The sequence below is a fragment of the Cygnus olor genome, chromosome 5 (genome assembly GCF_009769625.2).
Source record: "Cygnus olor isolate bCygOlo1 chromosome 5, bCygOlo1.pri.v2, whole genome shotgun sequence".
In the NCBI taxonomy this organism is placed as follows: domain Eukaryota; kingdom Metazoa; phylum Chordata; class Aves; order Anseriformes; family Anatidae; genus Cygnus; species Cygnus olor.
This window is the reverse complement of record NC_049173.1, coordinates 28,758,841-28,785,432: the sequence shown is the minus strand read 5'-3', so window position 1 is coordinate 28,785,432 and position 26,592 is coordinate 28,758,841. Positions and strand designations below refer to the sequence as shown.

The following is a 26,592-nucleotide window of genomic DNA, read 5'->3' as shown; positions in this document are numbered from 1 at the left end:
AAGGTGAATTTAAGGCGAAAATAGCGAAATCTCTACTGAGGACACTGAATGTTTATGGATATATCAACTTATGCTGAAATAGCAAACATACATTTATATACATATTTATTTATATATATATATATATAAAAGGTAGAACTCCAACCACTTATTTTGATAGTCAAGGACAAAAAGTATTTGCATAAACACATGACCGATCATGAAAAAACTGAAAAGGTTGGGCATATCTTTGGCTTGTTCAAAGTAGCTTAGCTTCACAATAGTGAACTGAACTGCAACAATTCATACTGAGTGCGATCTGTTGTATATCAAGGAAGCCCCAAAGGCAAGTTACCTAAGAAAGCACAGTGATGCAACATTTACACCCTAAATACAGAATAATTCCCTTAAATGAACACAAAATTAAAGCTGACATGCTGTGCACCAAAACTTGAATTTATCTGTGAAGATAAATGGACAGTGTTTGTTTGGAAATCTAAATCTTTAAGAGAGCACTCAGACTGCATACATGCACTCTGGGAAGTTTATTAACGATTTCTTAGAGATGGGGAAAGCAGGTATGAGGCATGTAATTCCTTTCAATGAGAAAGGAGAGTTAGTTACTGACGCAGCTACTGAACATTCATTCTATCGCAATCATTTGAAAAGCTAATTTAGAAACTATATTCACATCTAAAGTACATTGCTGCTGGTTGTCTGTTTCTAGTAACTGTATGTCCCATTACTGCTACAGATAAATGTTTGTTATTTGCATCTCCATGTTTGACAGGGCTAATTTTCATCCCAGAGAAGAGCTGTTGTTATTGTATACTAGCAATGTTTACTTTCATTGTCATAAGCTTGGGAGGCCAGGTGTGCCTGGTAATGTGGTAACATCTTCCTCTTTCCACACAGAAAAAGGGAGCAGCATCAAATAGCATTGGTAACAGCCACCTCAGTGCGACTTCAACATTACAGGTGGAGAGTCATGCCTACTGCAAAGAACTGCCAGCAGGTAGGATCACTAGCTATACTATATAAATTTATATAGGCCCTGTAAGAGTTATGTGCATTGCTAGTATTTACTTAGAGCCTTTAGAGTGACTCTCTCTCCCTGGGAGAGAAAGGCAGATTTTCTTAAAGTTTAAAAAGAGATGATTGTGATTCAGCTAAGCAGAGATAGTTACTTAACATTTTATTTTCCCTTCATCACCTGTGAGTAATCAGCAGTGACATAAAATAGCCGTTGCTACTCTTTCCTCCTTTTGATTAGTGAAATAGATGCAAAACTTCCAGATTTTCTGCATTAGGAATTTCACAATCTAGTTGTTGTCTTTCTTCATCCATGATCCAGATCACTTTCCATCAGTTGTTTTTCTGTTCAGTACTTGAAAACATGTTTTTACACCAATAGTAGCTAACTTACTGTATTCATTTTGGTCTGCAATTAGACCTCAACAATGTTTTATTATTGCACTCTCCACCGTTTAGACATTTCAGCTTGCACTAAGAATAAGTCTCCAGATCTTCACAGACTTTTTATCTACCTGATCCTTGGCTACTGTTTTTGGTCTGATAATAACAAACTGCAGAACTGGTACAGTAGGCAGGTTTCTACTCTACAGCTGTTTCTGAGACAGCAGAGTAGAAAGGTGTACCCATGCTTTCTGCTGTCCTACTCTGCAGGTTTCTGCTCCATGGGATTCTTCTACCAGCCCCACGAGCTTAGGGCATGAGCATACACCTAACATATCTGTGCACTGTGCTGTTCAGTTCTCCTCTTGCATTCAGGACAGACTTGGTTTTCTGAATGTTAGGTAACAGAGTTTAGTTAGAAAAAGCCCTTTTTATGAAGGTTTCTGATAAAACGCAGTTAACTGCCTGTGAAGACCCTGCATTCAGACAGGATCACAGGGAACACAGGCAGGAATGTTGACAGGCCAGAGTTTGGTTAAATTTGTTCTTCATTAACTCTTCATCTGGGAAAGCATGATCTCCCAGTAAACTAAAAAAGAATTAATAAACAAAGGTGAAACTCATCCTCATTTTTTTTTTTTTTTTAACTTTATGGAATTCTTTTGATTCTAGCAGATAGCTCAAGGGAACTGCTCATCTAATTAAAATCAGGTACACAGTTTTTAAAAACACTAGGTCTTTTACCTTTAAAATAGACTTTTTAAGACCTTTGGAGAAATAAATTGACTGTCTGCTAATTAGCATCACCCCAGATGAATATGTAGACTGCTTCAGTTTTACGTTGAATATTATTCTGCCTTTTACACTATGCTTTTTTTTTAAAATCAGTATTGTAACCATAGAATCATAGAATGGTTTGGGTTGGAAGGGACCTTAAAGATCATTTAATTACACACACACACACACACACACACACACACACAAACCTGCCGTGGGCAGAGGACTAAGGAGAATCTTCATCCTTTACTGGATGTGGGGGGAAACTTAGTGACGAGAGATGAGGAAAAGGCTGAGGTGCTTAATGCCTTCTTTGCCTCAGTCTTTACCAGCAAGACCAGTTGTTCTCTACATACCCAGTACCCTGAGCTGGTGGAAGGGGATGGGGAGCAGACTATGCCCCTCACAATCCACGAGGAAATGGTTGGCGACCTGCTACAGCACTTAGATGTACGCAAGTGGATGGGGCCAGATGGGATCCACCCAAGGGTGCTGAGAGAACTGGCGGAGGAGCTGGCCAAGCCGCTTTCCATCATTTATCAGCAGTCCTGGCTGTCAGGGGAGGTCCCAGTCGACTGGCAGCTAGCAAATGTGACGCCCATCTACAAGAAGGGCCAGAAGGTAGACCCGGGAAACTATAGGCCTGTTAGTTTGACCTCAGTGCCAGGGAAGCTCATGGAGCAGATTATCTTGAATGTCGTCACGCGGCACTTGCAAGGCAAGCAGATGATCAGGCCCAGTCAGCATGGGTTTATGAAAGGCAGGTCCTGCTTGACAAACCTGATCTCCTTCCATGACAAAGTGACGCACTTGGTGGATGAGGGAAAGGCTTTGGATGTGGTCTACCTTGACTTCAGTAAGGCTTTTGACACCGTTTCCTGCAGCATTCTCCTCGAGAAACTGGCTGCTCTTGTCTTGGACTGGCTTACACTTCGTTTGGTTAGAAACTGGCTGGGTAGCAGGGCCCAAACAGTTGTGGTGAATGGAGTTAAATCCTGTTGGAGGCCGGTCACTAGTGGAGTTCCCCAGGGCTCAGTACTAGGGCCAGTTCTCTTTAATGTCTTTATCAATGACCTGGATGAGGGGATCGAGTGCACCCTCCGTAAGTTTGCAGACAACACCAAGTTAGGTGCGTGTGTCGATCTGCTTGAGGGAAGGAAGGCTCTGCAGAAGGATCTGGATAGGCTGGAGCGATGGGCTGAGGCCAACTGTATGAAGTTCAAGGCCAAGTGCCAGGTCCTGCACCTGGGGCACAACAACCCCAAGCAGCGCTACAGGCTGGGAGATGAGTGGTTCGAAAGCTGCCTGGCAGAGAAGGACCTGGGAGTATTGGTTGATAGTCGGCTGAACATGAGCCAGCAGTGTGCTCAGGTGGCCAAGAAGGCCAACAGCATCCTGGCTTGCATAAGAAACAGTGTGGCCAGCAGGGCTAGGGAAGTGATTGTCCCCCTGTACTCGGCTCTGGTGAGGCCGCACCTCGAGCAGTGTGTTCAGTTTTGGGCCCCTTGCTACAAGAAGGACATGGAGGTGCTCGAGCGAGTCCAGAGAGGGGCAACGAAGCTGGTGAGGAGTCTGGAGAACAAGTCTTACGAGGAGCGGCTGAGGGAGCTGGGATTGTTCAGCCTGGAGAAGAGGAGGCTCAGGGGCGACCTTATCGCACTTTATAGGTACCTTAAAGGAGGTTGTAGCGAGGTGGGGGTTGGTCTGTTCTCCCACGTGCCTGGTGACAGGACGAGGGGGAATGGGCTAAAGTTGCGCCAGGGGAGGTTTAGGTTGGATATTAGGAAGAACTTCTTTACTGAAAGGGTTGTTAGGCATTGGAAGGGGCTGCCCAGGGAAGCGGTTGAGTCGCCATCCCTGGAGGTCTTTAAAAGACGTTTAGATGTAGAGCTTAGTGATATGGTTTAGTGGAGGAATTGTTAGTGTTAGGTCAGAGGTTGGACTAGGTGATCTTGGAGGTCTCTTCCAACCTAGATGATTCTGTGACATCTCTCACTAGACCAGGTTGCTAAAAGCCCCATCCAACCTTGCCTTGAACACTTCCAGGAATGGGTCATCCACAGCTTCTCTGGGCAAATCAGCCATAACCAACACTGAGTAGGACAGAGCACATCAACAGTAATTGTAGAAGTTAAGAGTTCCAACAACTACATTTTAAATCTGCACTTCTGTTCCTAATAATAATTAGAGTTCTAGGTCTTAGCTATTTTTATGAGACTTGTGGCAAGTGAGAAAGTGGCTTCTTAAGCTTTTCTGTACTTGCATCCTATAATTAATTAAAACTTGCATGTGCATCTATTTTTTTTCATTTCTTATACAAAGATAAATAGCATTGTCAAATCTTCTATATATGTAGATCCACGTTTTCACGACTATAGAAACTTTACCCTAGCTAGAGTTATAATCCAACTTTATAGCAGAAATATTAATAGGAATTCTGTTACATTTCAAACATGAGTATCCAACAACATAGTAACTACTGAAGTGCTAATCTAAGCTCTTCCTTGCTGCATAGGCTCATGCTATGGCATAACCTGTGAGGAGATGGCTTATGGATCTAGCATCAAATATCAAATCCTTCCTGATTATGATTCCTTCCTGGAATCAGAAGCTTATTTGACAGGACAGCTGATGTAAGCTTGTATCTGCTTGCCTGAGGAAACCCAGACAACACCATACAGTACGCCATATAAGCATATTTCTATTTTTATTTAATTAGTTGAGGCATTTTGCTGTATCTTGATCATACGGTTTACTTGTAGTAACTGGGTTTTTTTTAAACCTCTTTTTGTGACAGATAAAGAATTCATCATCCCTTTTATCTGTAACATATTAGTTAGCCCATTGTTCAGATGAGAGCCTGCCATATTTATGGCAAATGTAACACCCAATTAAAGTTGTAATGTATTGGAGCACTACAGAACTTGTTCCTGCATAACATTATTTGAAATCTATAGCTACATTGCTACTATAATAAAACAGGGCCTTAAACCAATGGCATCTCTTTACTGTACCCAAGCATCTATACATTTCTCTGCAGAGATCCATCTACAGAAACTGGATTGACAGTGTTTTGGATTCTTTTTTCTTTTTCCCCATCACAGTGTTTTAGATCTACAGGTATTTAAAAAACAAGCAAATCACCACAAACACTACCCCCTAACAATGTATCATACACTGCAGAAATGCAAGAATGAAAAAAAAAAAATCTGTAATAGTAAGTTTGCTCAATAATTGCTCTTTTCAGGACAAAACTAAACTGACTCCTGCTTCCCCCAGTGTAATATATCTCAGAAACTTTGGCTATTGAAGTGGAAGAGGTATTTTTAGAGGACCCAATAAATTTATATAGTTTAATGGTCTTGTTGGCTAGTTTGACCATGAATGTAAGCAGACCTTGATAAAATACAAAGAAAGAAAATCACTATCCAAGAGAAGAAACCTACAGTTGGATATTGCTCATTTACAGTCATCTGAGAAGAGTAAAATTAATCTCTGATGTACAAATTGGTTCATACAACTTGCTATGTAGCAAACTTTTAGACAGGACAGTTGTTTGTGGTTTTTTGTTTGTTTGTGCTTAAGCATTCTTTTTTCCTTGATCTCCACGTTTCATCTCAATAAAAACCAGACCCTGCAAGCAGGAAAAAAACTAAATGAGGTAACGCTTTGTATGTGTATAAAGATAAAGTGAAAGGAAGCATCTACTATTTTATTTCTCTCCTACAGCACATTAACCTCTGTTAAGCACAGAGTTCACTGCATTTGAATATCTACCTGGTGATTATAACTGGGTACTGCTGTGAGTACACCTCCCAGCAGAACCATTACAGACATCGGGAAAGAATATAGATATCAGACATCGGGAAAGAATATAGATATGGGGGAAAAATGGAGACTTTTAATACAAAGTTCAACAGAGCTGGAATCCCTGTGCCTGCCAGCATGTGTCTCTTGCTAATCTGCTGGCAGGGACTGTAGTCAGAGATATTCTCAAGTATCCCAAACACCTAAGTGAGGTCTATCTTTCTCCTGTACACTGAAGCCATTCTTAACAGCCCTGGGTCAACCATTTTCATCCACCTTCAGACACTCTCTTCTGTACTTTGCAGTTTTATAATCTCCTTATTCATTTGGATCTGATCTATATCTATCTGAAAAGAAATCTAAGAAAGACTGCCAAAGAGCAAATTGGCTATAGTTTGCTGCCACCCTGAGTTAAAAATAAATGCTATCAATAAGAAAAAAAAAAAAGGACAGGCTTCATTGTAGTGGATGACAGGCATATATTTTAAAGTTGAGGGCTGCCAGGGCTTATAAGAGTTGCGAGAGATCCAAATTTCTAGGAAAGGTTGTAAAAATACATCTTGGTGCCTTCAGTGAGTGTGATTTCTAAGTGTGCAGCACTTAGGTTCTAAAGCTCAAGCCCTCCTGAAACGAACAATCATATCCAAATGCAACTTCAGTGTTTTAGCTAACTGAAAAGATAGAGAGGGATTCACATCTTATCAAGGAGAAAATTTGAACAGCAAATCAACAATTTTGCCACTAACATTTTTGCACAGTGCACCAAGTTCAAAATGTTAAAAGAAAAGAAATTGTCTACAATTTTGTTGTATTTAAGAAACAAAACAGAATAAATTATTTTCCTAAGGCTTGGAATTCTCGAAGTACACCTTGCATACGGTTTATGCAAAACAAATTCTACGTTTTGAATATACTTCCCTTTCAAGCTTACAAAATTTGCCTAAAGCACTGAATAAACTCTTATAAATAGGTGATGATGAAAGCAGTCACACAGGGAAACAACGTGAAGGTTTGGTTGCCCTCCTTCCTCCCCACCCCCCTCCCCAATCGCATTTTTCAAAAAAGAATGTATGGCTGCAAGCATGAAATTGCACACTTTTATTGTACACACAACAACCTTGAAATAAGGTAAAGATTATTTTAGCGTAGCTTATAAAGTGGAATTTGTAAAAGACTAGGTCTTTGCTTAATGCTAAGGGCTGACTTTACGAAGTCAGATGTTGGCCTCAAGAGAAACAAATCTGTGAATTTTTGAAAATTCTACAAGTCTAGTGTACTAGAGATCTAAGGAATGAAAAATACTAGCTGATCTGAGCAAAGCCACAGTAGATTATTTCAAGCCTTTCCAGTTCCTGAGTAGTGGTCCTTTTTATTTTCTAATCCTTCTGTTTTCAATAGTACACATTGTGTCCTTTGCTTTCAATAGCAGTCATTTGTCAAGTGTCCAGGTACATGCCAGCTTCAGCTAAGTTTTTCGTGTATGATTTTGCCTGCCTTATCTGAATATTGTCCTTTCCAAGGCATTTGTTATGAATCAGAACCATTCCCATATTCTTACATTTTCTTCCAGCATGAACTACGGCTGTGGATTCACAATACATTATTCTCAGGAGTTTGCGTGTCATGCTGTGCACACACAAGTGAACCAATTTTGCTGAAAAATGACCTGGCAAAAATGAGTTCTTTTTATGTTAACTCAGATTCACTGTGAGGCCACACAAAGTTATGTTGGCACAGCTTCAAAGTGGCATGCCATGCTGTGGGAACAGAGCAGTGAAGGGCCAGGAGTATTTGAAACTAGCGTCAAGCTCCCCCCAGCCCTTTATACAATGTGCTATATAAGGACAGCCAATTGCTTCATTTTAATCGAGCAGTATTGATGTGTGTTTTCTCTAGTCTGTTCCATCTGCTCCTTCCATTATTTACTTCCCTGATGTCTTCATTTCCCTTTTATTGCCTCTCCACCCTCTCTGGTTTTCTCCCCAGATAAATCCACTTCTATGAAATTTACTGGCAGACATCCATATGCAAATTTCTGCAAACTCACTAAAAGTACATTATTCAAATAGCCTCTGGTGCTCTAAGCAGATGGAGACAGAAACAAAAAGACAAAGTACCTATATTTGCATTAGCATTTTGCACATTCATTTGTTAAAGGCTTGGTGCTAACCCCGTCCAAACCACAAGTCACACTCCTAGAAACTAATGGGAAGACTCCTGCAAATACTTGATTTTCCTCACATCCTTATGCCTTGGCAGTTACAGGAAGAATCAGGCTTGAGAGACATACTCTAGCACATGTTAAAACAAAACCTGTGCCGGTTCAGTAATCAGGCTGTCTTCCCACACATCTTTTTATCGCTTGATTTTTAAATATTTTTTTTCCTCCTCTGACATTTTGTTCAGATTATTGACTACGTACATGTTCAGTAAAGACAAGTTACTTCAGATAACATTCTTTAAACAGCTGCCTCACTTAGAAACAAAACTAACACTGATGTTTTTGAAAGCTTCTAGTGGGGTAGTTCACATAAACGTATCTGAAAACCTAACCCAAACTTGTATTTTATTAGGTCACTTCTGTGCTTCACTTCTTCACCTGATTTTGTTTCAATTTTCTTGTTTCTGTTAATATTTGCTCTGGCCTAGCCCTGTGTCTGCACACTCATAAAATCTATGGTTACTGAACATATTCCCAAAGTTGCTGTCAACCCCCAGTATAGGCTCTGTATCTGTGTCCTAATTAAATTATAGAGAAACCTTTCTGTAGGTTATTTTCTGTGTACTTGTTGTATCCCTCCAGCTTTCACCTCTGGCACTTAACTGCTTTTCTTAGCCCTCCTGTCTGACTGCGAGAGAAGAGTCCTACACTACAATTATAATTGCACTTGCTATAAGTCAAATTTCTCTTGCTACCTTTTTCTATTTATGTAATTCTCAAAAAATTATTTGATACAGACTTGATAAAGCCCACAGGACAGCTGGTTACAATTTTTGATGGTACATTTCAGAGTCACAGGATGGCTGTGGTTGGACAGAACCTCTGGAGGTCATCTGGTCCAATTCACCTGCACAAGCAGGGCCATCCCTAGGCCTTCATGATTTGGCAATTCCTTGGCAATCGTAATAGATGATCCTGGTTTGTATGCTGTGACGCAGAAACATTTCTTGCGTTGTTTCCAGAATTTGAATGTGCTAATTCCTGACAAACATTTTCCAAAGCTGGAATGTAAATGTAAGCTAGATAATGTGTAAAATTGCATATACACACATATATATCAGCCTCTCCCATATGTATGCATTTATTTTCCCTAAGGAAAGTCTCTACAAAGGCCTCACACCTTATGTATTTATATTTCCACAGCCATGATTAGATTTTTTTTTTTTTCCTCCCGGCTTCTAATCAGTCTTCTCTTACAGCCCCCTTCCCCATTACATTTACCCTTGACTGAAATACTATTCTTGTTTCTTCACACTTAGACATACACACCAATTAGATTCTACCAATTCTTCTTCAGAGCACATGCTGAAAGACTTCCTTGAATATGAATTTTGCATTCTTTGCTCTTCACTTCTCTGGTTTTCTTTATTCTGTTCCCCTGCTCCTTTGTTCTGCATATTTATTATGTTTCAGTTCAAGACAGGAGTAGAAAATATGGCTATCACTGGAAGCAAATAATTGAATTACTCTTTTGCTGGCACTGACCCAGTAAACTCACTGATGCAATTTTTCCTTGAGTGAGTACTTGCGCTACAGTCAATAGGAACATTTCCATTATTAAAGTTACATAAGAATATATGCATCTCGATGATCAGAGCCACAAACACATGCAGCTCTTAGGGTTGCAATGACATGCAGGTTAAGGTCACGTTCTTTGGGTCACAACATACAGAACCCATCACAGTCAAGGACCATGGCCTGACTGCTTTACCAGCTCCCTAACCACTGCTATAAGGGTTTTCATACTTTCCAGGGAAATCTTTCTCTGAACACTGTTATTTTATCCCCCAGACAGCCACGTTACCATTATTACCTTGAGCCCATTACTTTCTATACTAGCTATAAGTACTAATACCATATCTTTCCTACCATCTTTTTGTCCTGACAAGCTGTTACACTCCCTTTATCCCTCCCCTTCTATACTTCTGGTTATGCAACTCCAATTTGTTCAATTTTCTTTTTATTTAAGTGAAGTCCCTGTTCATTCTTGTTGCTCCTGCTCAAACCTTCTCCAGCTACTCCATAACTCTTCTCAAGCCTGGCACCCCAAACCAAACAATAACACAGCTGAAGCTGTTCTGATGCACAGTTGAGTGACTTCAAATTTCTCACAGGCTCTCCTGTTGATATCGTCATACATGGTATTTCTCTCTTGCAAGAACACCATGGCATTTCTCACTTTTGCTTGTCTTGCCTGACACACTTTGATCCTTTCCTATAGGACTGAAGTTTAGCCAACTGTATCCCGTCACATACATGGGAAGCTGAACATTCCTGCTCACATGAAGTTCATTGTGTTTGTCTCTGTTGCAGTTTCCCCCTCATTCCTCACTTGCATTGTTACTGTGAGCCCTCTCTTTTTCTCATCAATAGTTAAGGTTCACATTTCTTTGGGATTGCTAGCTCATCCTGCACTGATGAACTGCACAGGTAATTGGCACAGTTTTTTGTTCCACAAAAGCTTCCTCTAAAATGCATAAACAAAAAAAAAAAAAAAGGATTTGCTCCATCTGCCACTGAAGCTAAGAGGGGGGCTTTGTGGCTGAGCAGCAGTACTGGCTCAGCTGCATTACTATATTTAATCATTTCACCTGCATATTCAAATGTACTCCTTGAGTAGGTGGGGGAGTCAAATAGTGATTTAGTCAGGGTGTGCCCCAGTCTGCTGATCCGCATACTGGTATGAAGGAGAATTCTTACTACTGTTAAGTCTGAGAGCTAACGAACACCGTACGCCTACTCTCTTAATCCAACGATTACATTTGAAGACAACAATTGAGGTCAAGCCATCCATTCACTGGGCTCATTTTCATAAGACGTGTTTGGAAGGCTCCAGTTTGGCCTCTGTTCCCATCACGGACAGAGCCCAACTCCCTAGTTAACATCTATAAGCATAGCAAAGGAAGGATGATAAGGACCCACAATCTTGTCATCCATCTGGAGGTGAGTGATCTGTCCTGTTGTTACCACACATGGAGTAACAGCTGCACATTCACCGTGGGCTAAGTAGCAGTGACAGTGGTTGCAAAGATCCTCCAGAAGACTGGAGGTAAGTGGGAATGAAGCAGCAGTGAAAAGGAGACCAGGGGAGAGAAGGCATGACAGAGGAAGAGTAGGGAAGCAAAGATAGGAGGGAGAACAGTTCAAAATGGCACGTACGTAGGAAGAATCTCCACAAGTATCCCTCTTATAGAGATTCTCTGCAACCCCCTTGAAGTTGTACCTGCCAATTTCCTACATCCCAGAAATCTAGAATGTCCAAATAAAAAGTTAGGACTGCCTAAAATGCAGGGCTAAGAGCATTAGGACACACAAACTCCAGTGTTACAAGCACTCATTGTACACTGGTACAATTCTAACACCTCCCATTTATGAGGTTAAAGAAATAATGATTCATGAGACTGGCTGACACCTGGAATGATTTAATCAGGCCATCCTCAGCGTAATTGACATTGACTCACATTTCCAGCTGTAGGTGGAACTGGCAATTGTCTTTTCCTCATAATTGTCTTAACTTGCTTTGCTAGTTAGAAATAGTTTTCTAGGTTATATTTCAAATCTGGTAATCATTAGAGGTACGTTCTTTCCATAGATGTTTTGTATTTATAGTCAACGGGAACATCTAGGACAGAATTTGACCTACAAACTTAATACCTAGCAGCAGCCTAGATAGAAAATCTGTACTTAAGTCTGAACTAGAACTAAAGTAACATTGCTCGATGTATACATGTGCACACAAAACATATTTAAAATATGAATGCACAGATTGGAGTGGGTGAGATTTTTGTGGCGTTTTTTTCACTGCTTAACTATCTTTGGCTGCATGCCTTTAAGTGAGTGGCATTCTCACAGATAATGGAGAGCAAAACAATTTAAAAGTTAGGATAAAAACATCAATTGTAATTTTCTAAGAAAAAAGCTCAACAGAAAATAATATGTGGTGAGGGAAAAAATGCTGAAGTACTGCTCATCCCCCATTGATTCTTCACCCAGCTGAGCTTATAATCTTTGTCTCTTCTTTGCTTCCTTCCCTACCTTTCCTCTCATTCAAAAGTACTTGGACTATGCTCCTGTTTCTGGCCATCTGTCTATTCTTTCCCAAGGCATGGGCTTATACCAGACCCTTACAATTAACGCTCAGTGATGTTACAGTGATGCAAGCTGAGCATAGCTAAGCTGACTTCACTGGAACATCATGACTTTGACCAGAAAGATTTGACCCAATTGCTGTGACCTGACACAATTGCAATCTAATACAGCTTCAAGTCTCAAAGCAATAGCCCTTGAAACCACTACAGAGACTTATGTGAAAGCCAAAACCAAGCAGAATAAGACAGAATTAAACCCAGGAGAAAGGCACTCCAAAAAACCTGTAATTACATTACACAGTTTGTCTTCTAATAAGCAAAAGGGAACTAACCGTGTATTGACAATGGGCAAGATGTCTGCTTGCTTAACAGTCAGCTCTGTCATTTCCTCTTGGATTATGTCCTCTTCTGAATATATATATATACATATATATATATATTCTTTTTTTTTTTTTTTTCAAATATTAGGGACAGAATGAAATCTCTGTGCTGACTGATCAGCATATAGTGAAGCTCCCCTGCAGTGCAAAGTGAGGGGTGAGCAGTACTGAACAAACCCATGCCATGTTCTACAATTCTGCCGGTAACAGTGAGGGATTACACTGCAGTAGCCGAAACAACTGTAGAGTAAGTGAACTTTTACTGTGGGTCAGCCTTTATGCTCAAGAACCAAGCTGCAAATCTTACGCAGCATTTTTTATTTCCTGGTGATTTTGCAATATTCAATGTAAGGAACTTTTTTATTATTCTCCCACTAGCACAGTATCTATAGAATAGCCTTTAAAAATCTTCCCTACAACTTTAAACACTGAAGCAAAATTTCCTTGCTCCATAAGCACCATTGGGTGAAACATTTACACCTGTATGTTACTGCAACCATACTGCAAGTCTCAGCAAGTCTCTACCTCACTTTTCAGTCTTTATTATAAAGGCTTATGAACAAAGCTTCTGCATCTTATCTATTTTTTGTCTCTTTCACTGTTGTTTACTACCATCCAGAGCCAGAATTGTTGCTAAACTAAAAACCAAATGATATGCTGTTTCTGGCAAAATTAATTATCCAAATACAAGAAGATTCCTTATGAGGCTCAGTAATTCTATGCTTTGTTCCAAAAGAGAAATCATGGATAACCACATTGTCAAATTTTGTAAATTAGAATCTTGTACTAGACTTAAAATTAACAACTTGGGGTCTAACCAAGAGGCCAAATTAATGGTCAGATTACTTTGTAAATCTGTTCTGAGTTCATTGCCTGGGTGCAGTTACAGACATGTGCGCGCTATCTAGGACAGTGATGAATAGTGACTAAATGTACCCCATGAATTCAGTCCTGAATACTCGTTTCTAATCAAACCCTTTGTTCTGTCACCAAATTCCAGGAAGTGATTTCTGTACTTCAGAATTGCTAAAAATGTGTTGTTATGACTCTGTATTAACTATTTTTTTTCCCCAGAGTACTGTCTTCTATGATCTTTGGAGATAAAGCTGCATCTCCGGTGACCAAGTAGACTTAAACAAAAAGGTGGACTTTGTTGTGACTACCATTACCGATAACCTGAAAGAAGGTCTTCTAGGTAAGACTCTTACCCAGAAAAGTCCGATATCCTGGTTTTCAGAATAAACACTTCCTTCTCTCAAAAAGCAACTAGTGTGCTGGCAGGGAGAAGAATGAGAGCAATATCTTTAAAGCAGGGATCTATGTCAAAAAATTGAGGGGTGGGGAGGGGAAGATGTGGTTTATAATTGAAAAGGAAAAACTGAAATCATGAGAGGGTCCATAACCACTTTTCAGAGGAAGATCTGAGAAAAGGGCAACTCCAAACAACTTTTTCATGGAAAACAGAAAAGAAAAGAATACAGAGACTGCAGTAGTGAGGCAGCCCTCATACAGGCTTCCCAGACTTGTCAGCCCAAAGAAACAGCTGGAGGGCTTGCTCCCTCTGCTGGAGGATCCTAACGGACCCACAAGAGATTTGCTAGCTTGACCTACTTTTAAAGTCGACAGCAAGTCTCTTTGACCAGGAAACAAAGATTTTATGAATATGGTCTCATTAATGCAGGGTTGATTACCATTTCTGATTTACTATCACAAGGATTTTTTTTTAAACATAATGTACTGAATATGTAGGTGAAGACAAAGGGCAGAGGGGAGAGAGCTATTTCATTGCTTTTGTTTTTGAAAAGAAACAAGGCAGACGGGTTGAAACCCGTATTTTTCAAATCATAATATATCAGTCCAGTCAAACTGGACTTTGGGGGGAAACGTAGGGAAAGCAAGAAGACTTCTTCCAGTATCATGTAATGCAGAAGAACAACTGCTGTCATATGACCTTTGCTCTAGGATGGATTACTTGCTATCATTCCTGTAGCCACATATAGACAAAGCCACATCCCTTTTTGAACTGTATGCTGTTAAGTACAGTCTGATCTTAGATACTTTGGCTTATGAATAAATATCCTATCCCTAGAGCAGACAGACAGCAAAACTCTCCTCGGTAATCTTCAGGTGCATACAATGCCATCACTTAGTTATTTAGTGTTCATGTTGGATAATATCAGTCTAGTAGCATGATACATAACATCATCAACAAACTGTGACTCAGACACTCACTGACACAGCTCAACCATTGCTTGCAATAGTTTGTGGCCAAGGCAGCTCTTTTTCTCTTGTAGAATTTGTAGAAGGTTTACTTTTGGACTCCATGACATCACATGTGACTTTGGACAAATTGTGGGATTTTGTACCTTGTAACTCAGCTTTCTACCTGCTGAGACTCAAGATGTCTTACTCCTCCATGCCTCTTTATAACTTAAGTTACAAAGCTTTGGTATGGAATCTGCCTCCTCCTGTACATACATCCAACACAATTGCCTCCAATTTAAGCATAATACTAAAATAGTAAAATAGTTAACTACTCAACGAGATATGGATTTGTGGATTTTGTGGCCTCTCCGGTTTAATCAACTTCTTTTCCAGTTCTCCAATCATTTCAGTGAACAACCTGGTGATCAACTTAGAAATTCAATGGAGGAAATTGAAACCAAGCTCTGCAGCAGCGACAAAGAGGAAGCTTTCAAAAGAGAACTGCCATATTGCATAGGAGAAATTGACTTCACAGCTTCTGGGAAGAAACGTGGAAAGGTACAGTATGGAAGACTTTTAATCCTTTAACACTGCTGTTGTTCAGCTGTTACTTGTTTAGCATTGAAGGTAGAGATTGTAACAGTGAGGATCAATATACCACAGGGCTAGGCACCACGTTGAAATCAAAGAAGGGACCATACCTTCATGAATACTAGTGTAATTTAAAATGAGACCTATTAACAAAGAGAACTCAATCACTTGACTCGCACAGACCTGCTACAGGTACTGTTGCTCACACCTTTTCCCTTTTAAAAAAAAAAAAAATCTCGTGCCCAGCTTCCTTCATTTTTGCATCATTTCCCTGTTTTAACCACTTTCTGCCAAGTAATCAATCACTATGGATTTCAACTTTTAAAACATACTGTTGAGGTATTTTAAGGCTCTCAAATTTCTCTCCTCCTGTTCCACTAATATATATAGAACAGGAAGAAGCAATAGATTCACATAGCACAATAAGAATCTAAAAGATCACAGCAAGAAATGGGCTGCCTACGTGAAATCAGGCAAATACTTCAGCTTGTGCAGAAACAAGTAATGCCTAAAGAGATTTCTTGGCTTTGCTAAACTGCTGAGGAACTGAGGGCAGTTAAAGAAGAGCAGCAACATTAAAGGAGAGAATGTTATATCAGTCTTTAAAGCAGAACCCATGGAACTGACCTGATTAATGAGATGACAATTTTACAGAAGCCTGCTAAATTAATCCTGGTACTTAGTTTACTTAGTTCTCTTGTCAGGTCTCGCTCAAATAATTTGTTTCCAAATAATCAAGGAGTACTAATAAACATTTAATTTTTATGATACATTTACCTTTGCATTCACCATGAAAAATACTGTATCCTATTGTGCTATTATTATTATTTTTCGTTTATTGAAGTTTATTAAGGTCCCGTGTACTATTCATCCTGGAATTATATTCGAAGTTATGCTCAACAAATGGAAGCTACCTGCTCCCAATTTGGTCGTCTCTTTAGTAGGGGAAGAAGAAAATTTCCAGATGAAGCCTTGGCTACGGGACACCTTAAAAAAAGGGCTCATAAAAGCAGCTCAAAGCACAGGTTAGTGCTTTAGGCATTAAAGGAGAAATTTATATTCCTATATTCTCACACCTAATGATCTTTTAGCATCAACGGTCCCACTTGCATGATTGTTTTAGAAGTTCAAGGCTTTGCTGAATGCAGCCTACAACTTGCATTTAAATAGCTTTTATTTATATATGTTATTGTAATAGGTTATTGCATTACAAATAGCAAAAATAAGCTATTTCAAACCAAATTACTCCAGGCAATCATTCCTTAAGTGTAAAATTACCTGAGGTTATTCTCTCAAAGATGACAATAGAAAGACTGAAGAGATAGGACCAAATATGTTGTCCAACTTTTAAGTTGTAACAAAACAACTCTTAACGTAGCTTAATTTGGTCAAAAATAATTCTTGTTCTCTCCATTCTTACTTTTGAGTTACCAGTCAAAGTCCTGTTGCAATTGTTTATATTTTTTGAAGATTTGTTTTCTGCAAATGTAAGAGTTTAACAGACTTCGTTAGTGAAACAAAAGACTTAAAATTTAGACTCAAGTTTAAACAAAAGGACCTTGCTAATGCTTAACACAAATGTCTAACATAGCAGAAAATAAGTCAGCTCACCTTCTCCCTGGCTGTTCACATGAATTACAAGAGTAGGGAAATGCATTTAAAAATAAAACCAAACAAAAATCAATGTCTGGAAATCTGAAGAGAAGCGGCTAATATTTATGATGATATATTTTCTCGTATCTTTGTGAAAACAGCTGCAAAATGAAGTGAAATTATCTGTAAGCATTTCACAGCAAGCTCTTGGTGTAGCTTCACTGATCCAGACAAGATTTTAACAGTTTTGCTTTTTCTAATGAAAGAACCAAGCATCAAAACTTTTAAAATACTTTGGTACTGGACAATTTTTTGTTTTTGGTTTGTTTTTTTTTAATCTCCAACTGCCTTCCATACTTAAGACTGGACAACTTTAAGATCTCCAGGTCTTTTATGATACGTTTTTTAAAAATGCTTGATTAGCTGTTTAATTAGGGTTCTCCAAATTGTTTCTTATCATAACAATACTGTCATAAATCCTACTCTCATGAAAAAAATCACTCTCCAACACATGAAAATAAGAGGAAGAAAAGACCTGACTAGGCAGGTTATGCCCAACCTCTTTTGTTACCAGAAGAGACAAGCGACTGCACAGTTACCTCTCCCTATCTGGTCCTCATTTCAAGCCAACAACTTCCTCCTCTCCATCCCTTTGCCCCTTCCTCATGCAGACCTGCCTCGTGTAGTGATGTTGCTGATCATATTTAAACAGTAAGTGACTCCAGTCTGGAAGCAGCACTCTAGATAATCATATTTACATTAGAGTAAAGATGGCAGGATATGTAAAGCACATTTGTTTGGGCACGTAATTTTCTCTTTTCCTTGTTAAAGCCTTACATTCTGCGTATGTCTTAATTCTAAAAGTTACAGTCTATCAAAATCTGTCTGCAGCTTATCCGATTATCTAAACAAACCTTAAATCTAGTACTTCATATAATGTTATTTGACACACAAACTTGTTTAATTACAAAGAAATTGTCTAACAATTAAAATAATTTCAGATGCCTGGATTTTTACCAGTGCTTTACGTGTTGGAATAACAAGGCATTTAGTGCAAGCAGTCCGAGATCACGCACTGGCTAGTGCTTCATCCAAAGTAAGAGTGATCGCCATAGGAATAACTTCCCTCGGAAAAATTCAGCACAGAGAAATTCTGGAGAACGCAAAGGTATTTTTCCCTTTATTCTACTTGTGAGACAGGACTGTTCAGAAGTGAGCTTCACGTTTACAAAGTTTGGAAGTAGTAGGCAGCAAAACATCGAGCTGTCTTAAAAACAAAAGTGGGGTTCAAAGGGTGTTTTAGAGAAAGACATTAGCAAAGAGCAGGAAGAATCGTTAGACCCCACTGATTCCATGCCCTGTGCATTACACTTGGCAGCAAATCTGCAAATATCCAGCAGGTGGCAGTATTGGACATTAGCTCAGTAGCTGGTAAAAGGGTGAACCTGAGGAACAACACACATCATAGGATGCCTTTAAAAGCTTTTTTCTCCTTGTTCATCTACCGCAGAATTCCGAGTTATTTCAGAAATACTGTAAAAACTGTATATCCTAGTATGAAACCAAGCCGTAATTATTTGCAGTTCTCCTGAACAGTCACTGAACTGGTGTCTAATACACAAAACCTTCTCTACATGCCAGGCCAAAAGTGCTAGCCATACAAGATTTTGTTTAGTTGGTGAGAGTTCTGGGGACTTCACAATTCAGATCAAAGCAATTGAATTTTGTGAGGAAAAAAAATAAGTACACACAAAACAACACTAAAACAAATACACACTAACAAAAAAAATCAAAAGAGTTGTTGCAAATGCCAAGTTGATGATGAATTGACTTGGAGGTGGAAAAGGGAATTAATGACATTCTTGTCACTGCACTGTCTGTCCTAAGCGGACTATTATAACAGTAAAACAGGTGTGTAGTGACAATGACAATTTCTGTGTTATTTTACTTCCCTGTGTTTTTTTTCCTGTGTTATTTTGCTTCTCAGCTTCTAGCTGAGAAGCAAGTAACAAACACAGCCCTTTGAACTTGCACCTAGTTCTTCTCTCAGATAAGCTGGCAAGTACCAGCTATCAGCAGGGAGACTGCCAGACTGCATTTGCATTTTATTGTCATTGGTTTTCTCTCTTTTCCATCCCTTTTGCCAAGGACAGGTATCTATGTGCTCTGTCAGATGAGACTCTCCAGCTGGAAGACTTTAACCTATTTGTGTGGCTCAGAGGAAAGAATCTCATTAGGGAATTTTGTTTATGAAAGTTCCTTTGGCAAGAGCAAACTAGTTGCTTCACCTCCCTCCAAGTCCAAGTGATCAAAACACACCTGGATCTTTCCCAAACAGTAGCTACAAAACAAGTGCACCGTTCTTTTTATTGCATTAGATTTTCTCCCTCTTGACTAAAGCCCAAATTCTTTGTCAAAGAGTAGGTGGAGAGTGCTCTTGACCCTCTGACTTCTGGCACTGCTTCTACACAAGAACACTCTAGATCTTAGTCAGAAACTTTAGGACAAAAAAAGAGCTATAGACAGGGATATTGATCTAAACACGGTTCTTCTTATAGTTGACACTAACACGAACAGCTTGTTGTATAAAATAGAGCTAAGAATTCACACTAGCAAGGTGAAAAACAAGCCTTGATATCAGTGGGTCCCTCCATCATTTGTGTTACTGGCATGCATTAAACATCCTTGAACAATCACTTCCACATTTTCAGTGAATAAATAGGAAAATCCCTGAGAGTTTATTTTCAGTTGATTGTTGTGTCTCGGGGTCCCAATGTGAGGCCAAATCTCTCTGGCAAGTAGGCTTAATGTTACACAGTAGCAGAATATAGGCACATCCTCCCTCTAAACAAAACATGAAGGCACATAACTGCTTCAAGATAACTTTCCCTAACGAGACAGGAGCAGGAGGGAGGCAAGAGAAACTTGTGGCACTAGCTGTTTGTAAAGGACATGCAAATTTACTGCTTTTTTTGCCCCCTGGAACAGCCTCTGACATTTCTACTCTTCCCAGAGCTGCTGAGAGGGAAAGAAGCCCTATACGTACCTGTGTTCTCTGTCACATTTTTAGAATGCAGCTTCCACATTAAGAATAACCATGAGACCTCACATAACCGTGTCAATTACGCTGTGTTTAAATCAATATGGATATAGTCAGCAGGCCGACTTATCTACTGGTCTGAGCATGGTGAAAACATTACTGAAATGAACAGGTTTGCCCTTGTTTGTGCCAGCAGATTTTAGACCTCTGAGACATTAAGGCTTCATTCACAGTTATCTAGTCTCATGGCCCCAAACATTTGTACAAGCACTTCCAGCACCTCTGCACGAATGCCTGTTTTCTAGAGATGATTACAAACGTCAGTATATTTTGCAGAGCCTGAGAGGGGTACTTCAGGGACGTCAGCTTTCAGGCTATCACATCTAGCACCTTTCAGAAGGAACAAATACTCCTTTCTCCTTCCTTTTTATAGAGGCTATTCAAGTGTCTGAAAAGTGGTGCTCTATGCCATGGCACAGACAACATGAAAAATAGAGATGAAGCACATACAAATGCAGACTGTGCTTTGTAGAAAATGCTCACATTTCTCCTATCTCTAGGATGAAAGCCTTGTACATTACCAATCAGATGATAACGTCCAAGGCCCACTGTATTCACTGGACCACAACCATTCCCATTTTATTTTGGTGGATCACGTAACACCAGAGGATCCAGACAGAACGACTGAACTACGACTCACCTTGGAAAAGCACATTTCAGAACAGCGCACTGGGTATGGTGGTAAGTAGACTATACAAGCAGCCTATAGCTTGAATAATAGTGACATTACAGGGATACATGTGGGTCCCTGGCCTTATCAAAGGCAACTCCAGTTCTCACTTTACCATCTACATAGGCAAGATCAAGTAAACACAGTTGTCATTGTGTAAGAGGCAGAACTAAGCTGACTTAAGTTGAAAAAGCTGCTCTTTGAACCAAAAATCCTGACATTTATCGCATCTCCTTAAACATAGCTCAAAGCTGACCTTCAAAGCATCTCTCAAATTGCCTCGAAACACAACAGATGGAAAATAAATCCTGGTTTAAGTGCCCTAACCAGTGGCTCTAAGAGATGGATGTTCATTGTTGTATACTTTTATCCCCTCGCACACAGTCTTGAATTGCTCCCACACTGGGAGAAAAGACTTGCCAAAGCATTCTGAAAAAATTTAAGCCATATTTGTTTCAGGATAAGATTTTATCCTGGGTAAACAGCATAGCATCTAATGTCCCTCTAAACCAACGTGAGCTTTGTTTATAATGAGAACTGAGCATTGGGCAGGCCTCCTGTTACGATTTGTGGAAATAATTCAGTTGTAGTCTTAATACAATTACTTTCACCTTTCCTTTGTTTCTGTAATACCTGCAGTGCTAGCACAGCTAAAACAGAGGAGAAAGAGCTCAATTATTCACATTTTCATGCATCATTGGAGTATTCAATCACATAGCCCAGAGTATGGTTGCACAGATATACCTGAGAGCATGAATGCACCCAAAGAATGCTTATCTTGTGACTCAGTTGGGAAAGACCACAGGTGGACTGTAATGGTAGGCAGAGGTTGCAGTGCTGACAATTGGAAAATAGCCTCTTTCTGCTTGCAAACCAATATGGTCAAACAAATCTCAGTGGAACAATTTTCTGTCCAAAAATGCTGATTCATTTGACAAACATTTCACTGGAGCATACTGAGTTCAGTGAGATCTGCTATAAAGAAAATGAGTACCGTTCATTTAAGTTCAGCAAACCCATTTAACCTTACTGAACTAAATAATAAGGTCATGCAGAATTTCCCTATTAAAATATCTACAAATCATACAAAGGATTTTTTTTTGTATTTTGAATATTCTTTGCAATTAAGGACTTCCCACCTTCCCCAATATTACATCAGAATTCCCCACCACCACACACAGAAGGGTAAATTTCATCTAAATCTATGCTAAATGAAGAAGATTCAAAACCACAAATGTTTCCCAAGGATTCTGTAGTCATAGGGGTCACTTTTCAAACTAGAATAGCACCTTAAAGAGGTATGACAATACTATGCCATTCACTAAAACAAATTAAGTTACCTGCCAATCATGGCTAAACTACAGCTCAGTTCTACCTTATCTTTGTAGTCATCCCACAACAGATGCAACAAATAGTAGAGACCGGGAGACCTACAAAGGGAAACATCAAAAAACTATTTGAACCAAATACCTTTTTATCTTCCAACTATAAGAGGCATTAATCTCATGATGCTGCTGTTCTGATAGAGCTCTCTTAGGCCAATCTATAGTCATCTTCAGAATTCTGAGTTTGGTGTTTACAGTATAAGCCATTTAGAAATACGTGGATACCTGTGGGAGAATGGATGAACAGGGATGCCTTCATCATTTCTTCCCCTGCAGCCATAAAAGAAGTTAAATATTTCACAGGCATTTCTTTTAAATATAACACTACTCTAAAAATAAAAGATTATATTATTGATAGTGACCACATTAGACTGTACTGAATGATATTTTAGGCTGTTTAATCAGAGTGATAAAGAGTATATGGTAAACAAACACCTTAAGTCAACAGTGCTGTGATGTACAGAAGTGCCAATATCCATATTTTGCAGCTGAGGCATACAGTGGTGTGAAGAGACTGAACTACTTGCCAGGGATCACGTGAACGTTTATGGCAAACGTGCCTTGGTCCTGAACCTTAGACTAGGGCCCTGTCTGCTGGGCCACAGTGTTATTTTCTTCCTTTGCCACTTGCTTCTGCAGTTGCCTGCAGTTTCAAGTTTTGGTAGGTACTGAAACAGGACATAATAGAAGTACTTTAAAGGGAACAGCAGAAAAGCAATAGTTCTTGTGATAGCTGTTAACTCTTTTTTGTTTTCTTCTTTAAACCATCTATTTCACAGGAACAGGTAGCATTGAGATTCCTGTGCTTTGCTTACTGGTAAATGGAGGACCAGGCACACTTGAGGTAAGAAGCTGTTTGTAATTTAAGAAAAAAAAACCAAACTGGTGCTAAATACTAAATAATTACTGGAAAAATGGTTGGATGACAAATTGGCACTTTACATAAAGTCAAAATTTAGATCTATACGTCAGTTAAGAACTGAATTCTGTTAATGTTAAAATTGATCATTTTGTTTGGAAGAAATATTTCATTTTGAAAAGGTGCCAGCAGATCATTAAGGCTTCTACTGCCAGCTAGTACAGCGCAAAGAAAAAATTCAAAACCAGAACAAAACCTCAGAAGTCAGCTTCAAATCTAGTAGAGTAGAAATACTGTGCTATTACTTGAGATGACACACAAAGAATTAATCATTCAGCAAGAGAGAGAACTGTCACAGAGCTCCAAGGAAACACAAGGCCAGGTTTTCTAGATATTCCACTTTCAAATTACAGTGTCCTACTTCCCCTGAGCAAAAATACCTTGTATGATAGAAGACTGGAGAATTGCCTGCTAACGTTCCCATATCCTGTTCAGTGAAGAATCAGTTATGAATTTTTCTGAGCACTTCCACAACTTCCAGAACCTGTTGACTAGGAGATATTCTATAATATCTATTTTACTTTTTCTGATATTTTATTTTAGTACTTTGTAGCCGTCAATGTCAGCATGGCTTTTTTTTTTTTTGATAATACTCTCAGCTGAAGACAAATACCCTACTGTACCTTTAAAGAGATACAGTTTTCAGAATGCATAGCTAGGTTTAGCAGCCAGAAAAGCCTACTGAGAATTCCTGTATAGCACTCCTCTTGCACTTGACCACGCTGAACTACAAACAGCTGTAGGGAAGGACTGGGGAGAGATGAGGGGAAAAACAAAAAACAGACAACCAGTCGTGGACAAAGAGGTTTTATGCATTGCCTGTCCAAATCCGGATGGTTAGCTACTCAGAACGTGTCATAGAAAGCACTATAATCAGGGACTTATAACATGGACAATCTGCTACAAAAAGTCAAAAAAAAAAATCTCAGTCTAGAGGAGTCTGGACTGACTCCAGAATGAATCTGATTTAGGTACATATTTATTCCTAGTTTGCAAGGAATCTTTCTTCTTTGCGTAACATTTTATTTGTGTGTATGAATTCTAAAAATGTACTTTTTAAACTACAGAGGATTTGCATCGGTTTGGAAAATTCTGCTCCCTGGCTTATCTTAGCAGGGTCTGGAGGTACAGCTGACATCTTAGCTGCATTCATGAATGAGCCACAGCTTATCGTGCCAGAAGCTGTTGAAAAGCAATTTAAGGAGAAATTCCCTGCAGAAAGCTTCTTGTGGAAGGACATTCTCCAGTGGACAGCAACAGTGAGCTCATGTTTGATAACTGCATGAAATATTTGATAATTACATGCTTCATGTTCACAAGCTCTCTTGTACCGTTCCTAGCTTCAGTAGTCCATTCAGTGCAGATTGAAAATGCACTCCCCAAAAGTTTTGGATACTCCATTGCTCTGTTGCTAATGCCATATACCTCTCTAACACTAAAATCAAGGGGTCAGTTGATCATACAAGCTACTCTGTCCTAGTGATTCAGCTGAACACCAAGGGCTCTGTTCTTTCTCAGTTATTTCCTCAAGTAACAACCAGCACCCAAGAATCCCAGTCCTTCTGGAGGACATGAAGCATTATTTATCCTCCACAGCTGTGGAGCTTGTGCAGCTGTGACAGAAGCAACCTAATTCATGATCTACAGCTGTTAAGTGGAAAACCTAATTGTGGGCATGCATGAATAAATTAAGAACAAAGGGTGTTTAGAAGTTATCCTATCTATTGTTGGTTATTTGTATTCTTCTTAAAAAAGAAAGACAAAACAAATCCATAGATTTTCTTTACTCTTTGGTTTAAGGCCAGTGAGTGTGCCTCAAGACATTATGGATAAATGTTTAAGAAACAACAAAAAAAAATACTTTGACATTGTCTTCATGTGAAGATTGAAGAACACTGTATGCCTCTGAGACAAATGAAGTCCACACAACCTCACCCACTACATATTCTTTGCAGTCCTCACTGTAATTCTTAGCTTTGAAATTCCACATGCTAATTCCATTAGGGAGCACTTTGTCAGATCACTAAGAAAAGGAGATGAAGGGCATCAAGAAGCAAGATTGCCAGATGCTCAGAAAGCCCTGGTGCAGCTGCACTATGAGAAACAAAACTCAGAGTCAGAAGGAGAGTACTGTATGTGTCAGATTCAATGACTTTTACTCAAAGAAGCTTTAGAGGCCATACTTTCTAATAAAAAACTCTGAGAGGAGAATTTGAATGTCAAAGCAGAAAAAGGTAAAGCAGAATTAGTGATCACAGCATGACTATGAATCAAATAGGAACAGGAGTTAAAGATCTAGTTAAAGCACTGCCTTGGTTCTCAGGGTATGGAAGTTCTGTTCCTCCTATCATTCTATGCAATGCTGGAAAGGACAACTCCCTCCTTGCCTCAGGACCTATTTATATGGAAAGCTAATAATGTTCATCTTCTTGCCAAACCTCAGCTTTGCATTTAGAATGCAAGTTCTCCGGGAAACGCTGTACATGTGGTCTACACTGGGCTCTTAGACATTAGTGTTTAGACAGTGGGTTAAATGATTTCTGTTTCAACTCCCAACAGATTCAGAACATTATTTCACACCAACATCTTCTAACTCTGCACAACTTTGAGCAAGACGATTCAGAACTAGACACAGTCATTTTAAAAGCTTTAGTAAAAGGTAAGAACAATAATTGTAATACTTTATTTGACCTCACTGTGCCATAAATATATTTTATTCTTGTACAGAGCAAGTTCAGTTGGCTATTGGATAAGATTTCATTTCTAATGAAGAGTTGTTCTGCTTGCTTATTGACAAAGTAACTGGCAGTTACCTTAGCTCTTGAACCTAGCATTAAACTAGTGTTTGCTTTTTAATCTCATGCTATTTATTGTATAGTATTAATTAGTCCTTCATTTCACTGCTTGCTTCTCTTAGTAGTGGAGGCAGTAGAAGAACTGAAATATACTGTAACAGTTATTCAATTTACAAGCCACTAACAAAAAAACCAACACACACAACAGAAAACACAAGCAGACTTGAACTACCTTAGTTCCAGAAACAACCAAGTACAACCAAGTTTTTCTATAAAAAACCTTCACTGTCTCTTCTGAAATACATTACTTGCTCTGCCAGCCCTTTCAATTTGTGTTAGACTAGCCTAATTTTAGCCTTGGGGAAAAAAGACATTCTATTCCTCATGTGCTAATTAAAACAAGACAAAAACAATAGCCTCACCCTCCCCAATTTCTGCAGATCAGAGTCTTTCTTAAAATACTAATTTAATTTGATGTTTTAAGAGAATTCAGCCACTAAAATATTCAAAAAATATGAGGTTTTATATTAATATTTCTTAAATTAGGAGAAAAAACACCTGTGAAGGGTTCCTGGTTTAGTGACCCACAAATCCGTGATAACTGAAGAGCTCATTTTGCCAATACTATATTGAATTAAATGTAACTAGTGTAAAGTACTGAATTTG

General features: G+C 39.1%; 1 protein-coding gene and 1 long non-coding RNA gene across 2 annotated transcripts in view; both read left to right on the top strand.

Annotated features, from left to right (window-relative positions):
* The first annotated feature begins 933 nt into the window (after positions 1-933).
* Positions 934-13,804, top strand: LOC121070480. The gene is made up of 2 exons (XR_005820104.1): positions 934-994; positions 13,743-13,804. It is a non-coding gene; the product is annotated as an uncharacterized LOC121070480 (long non-coding RNA).
* Positions 13,805-15,272: 1,468 nt separating this feature from the next.
* TRPM5 (transient receptor potential cation channel subfamily M member 5) overlaps positions 15,273-26,592 on the top strand; it is a 39,537-nt gene continuing 28,217 nt past the window's right edge. Inside the window, exons 1-7 of the mRNA XM_040557705.1 lie at positions 15,273-15,431; positions 16,309-16,489; positions 18,059-18,225; positions 20,658-20,838; positions 22,992-23,056; positions 24,199-24,390; positions 25,691-25,790. Coding sequence (XP_040413639.1) covers positions 15,315-15,431; positions 16,309-16,489; positions 18,059-18,225; positions 20,658-20,838; positions 22,992-23,056; positions 24,199-24,390; positions 25,691-25,790 — 1,003 coding nt within the window. The 5' untranslated portion in view covers positions 15,273-15,314. The remainder of the gene's footprint in view (positions 15,432-16,308; positions 16,490-18,058; positions 18,226-20,657; positions 20,839-22,991; positions 23,057-24,198; positions 24,391-25,690; positions 25,791-26,592) is intronic.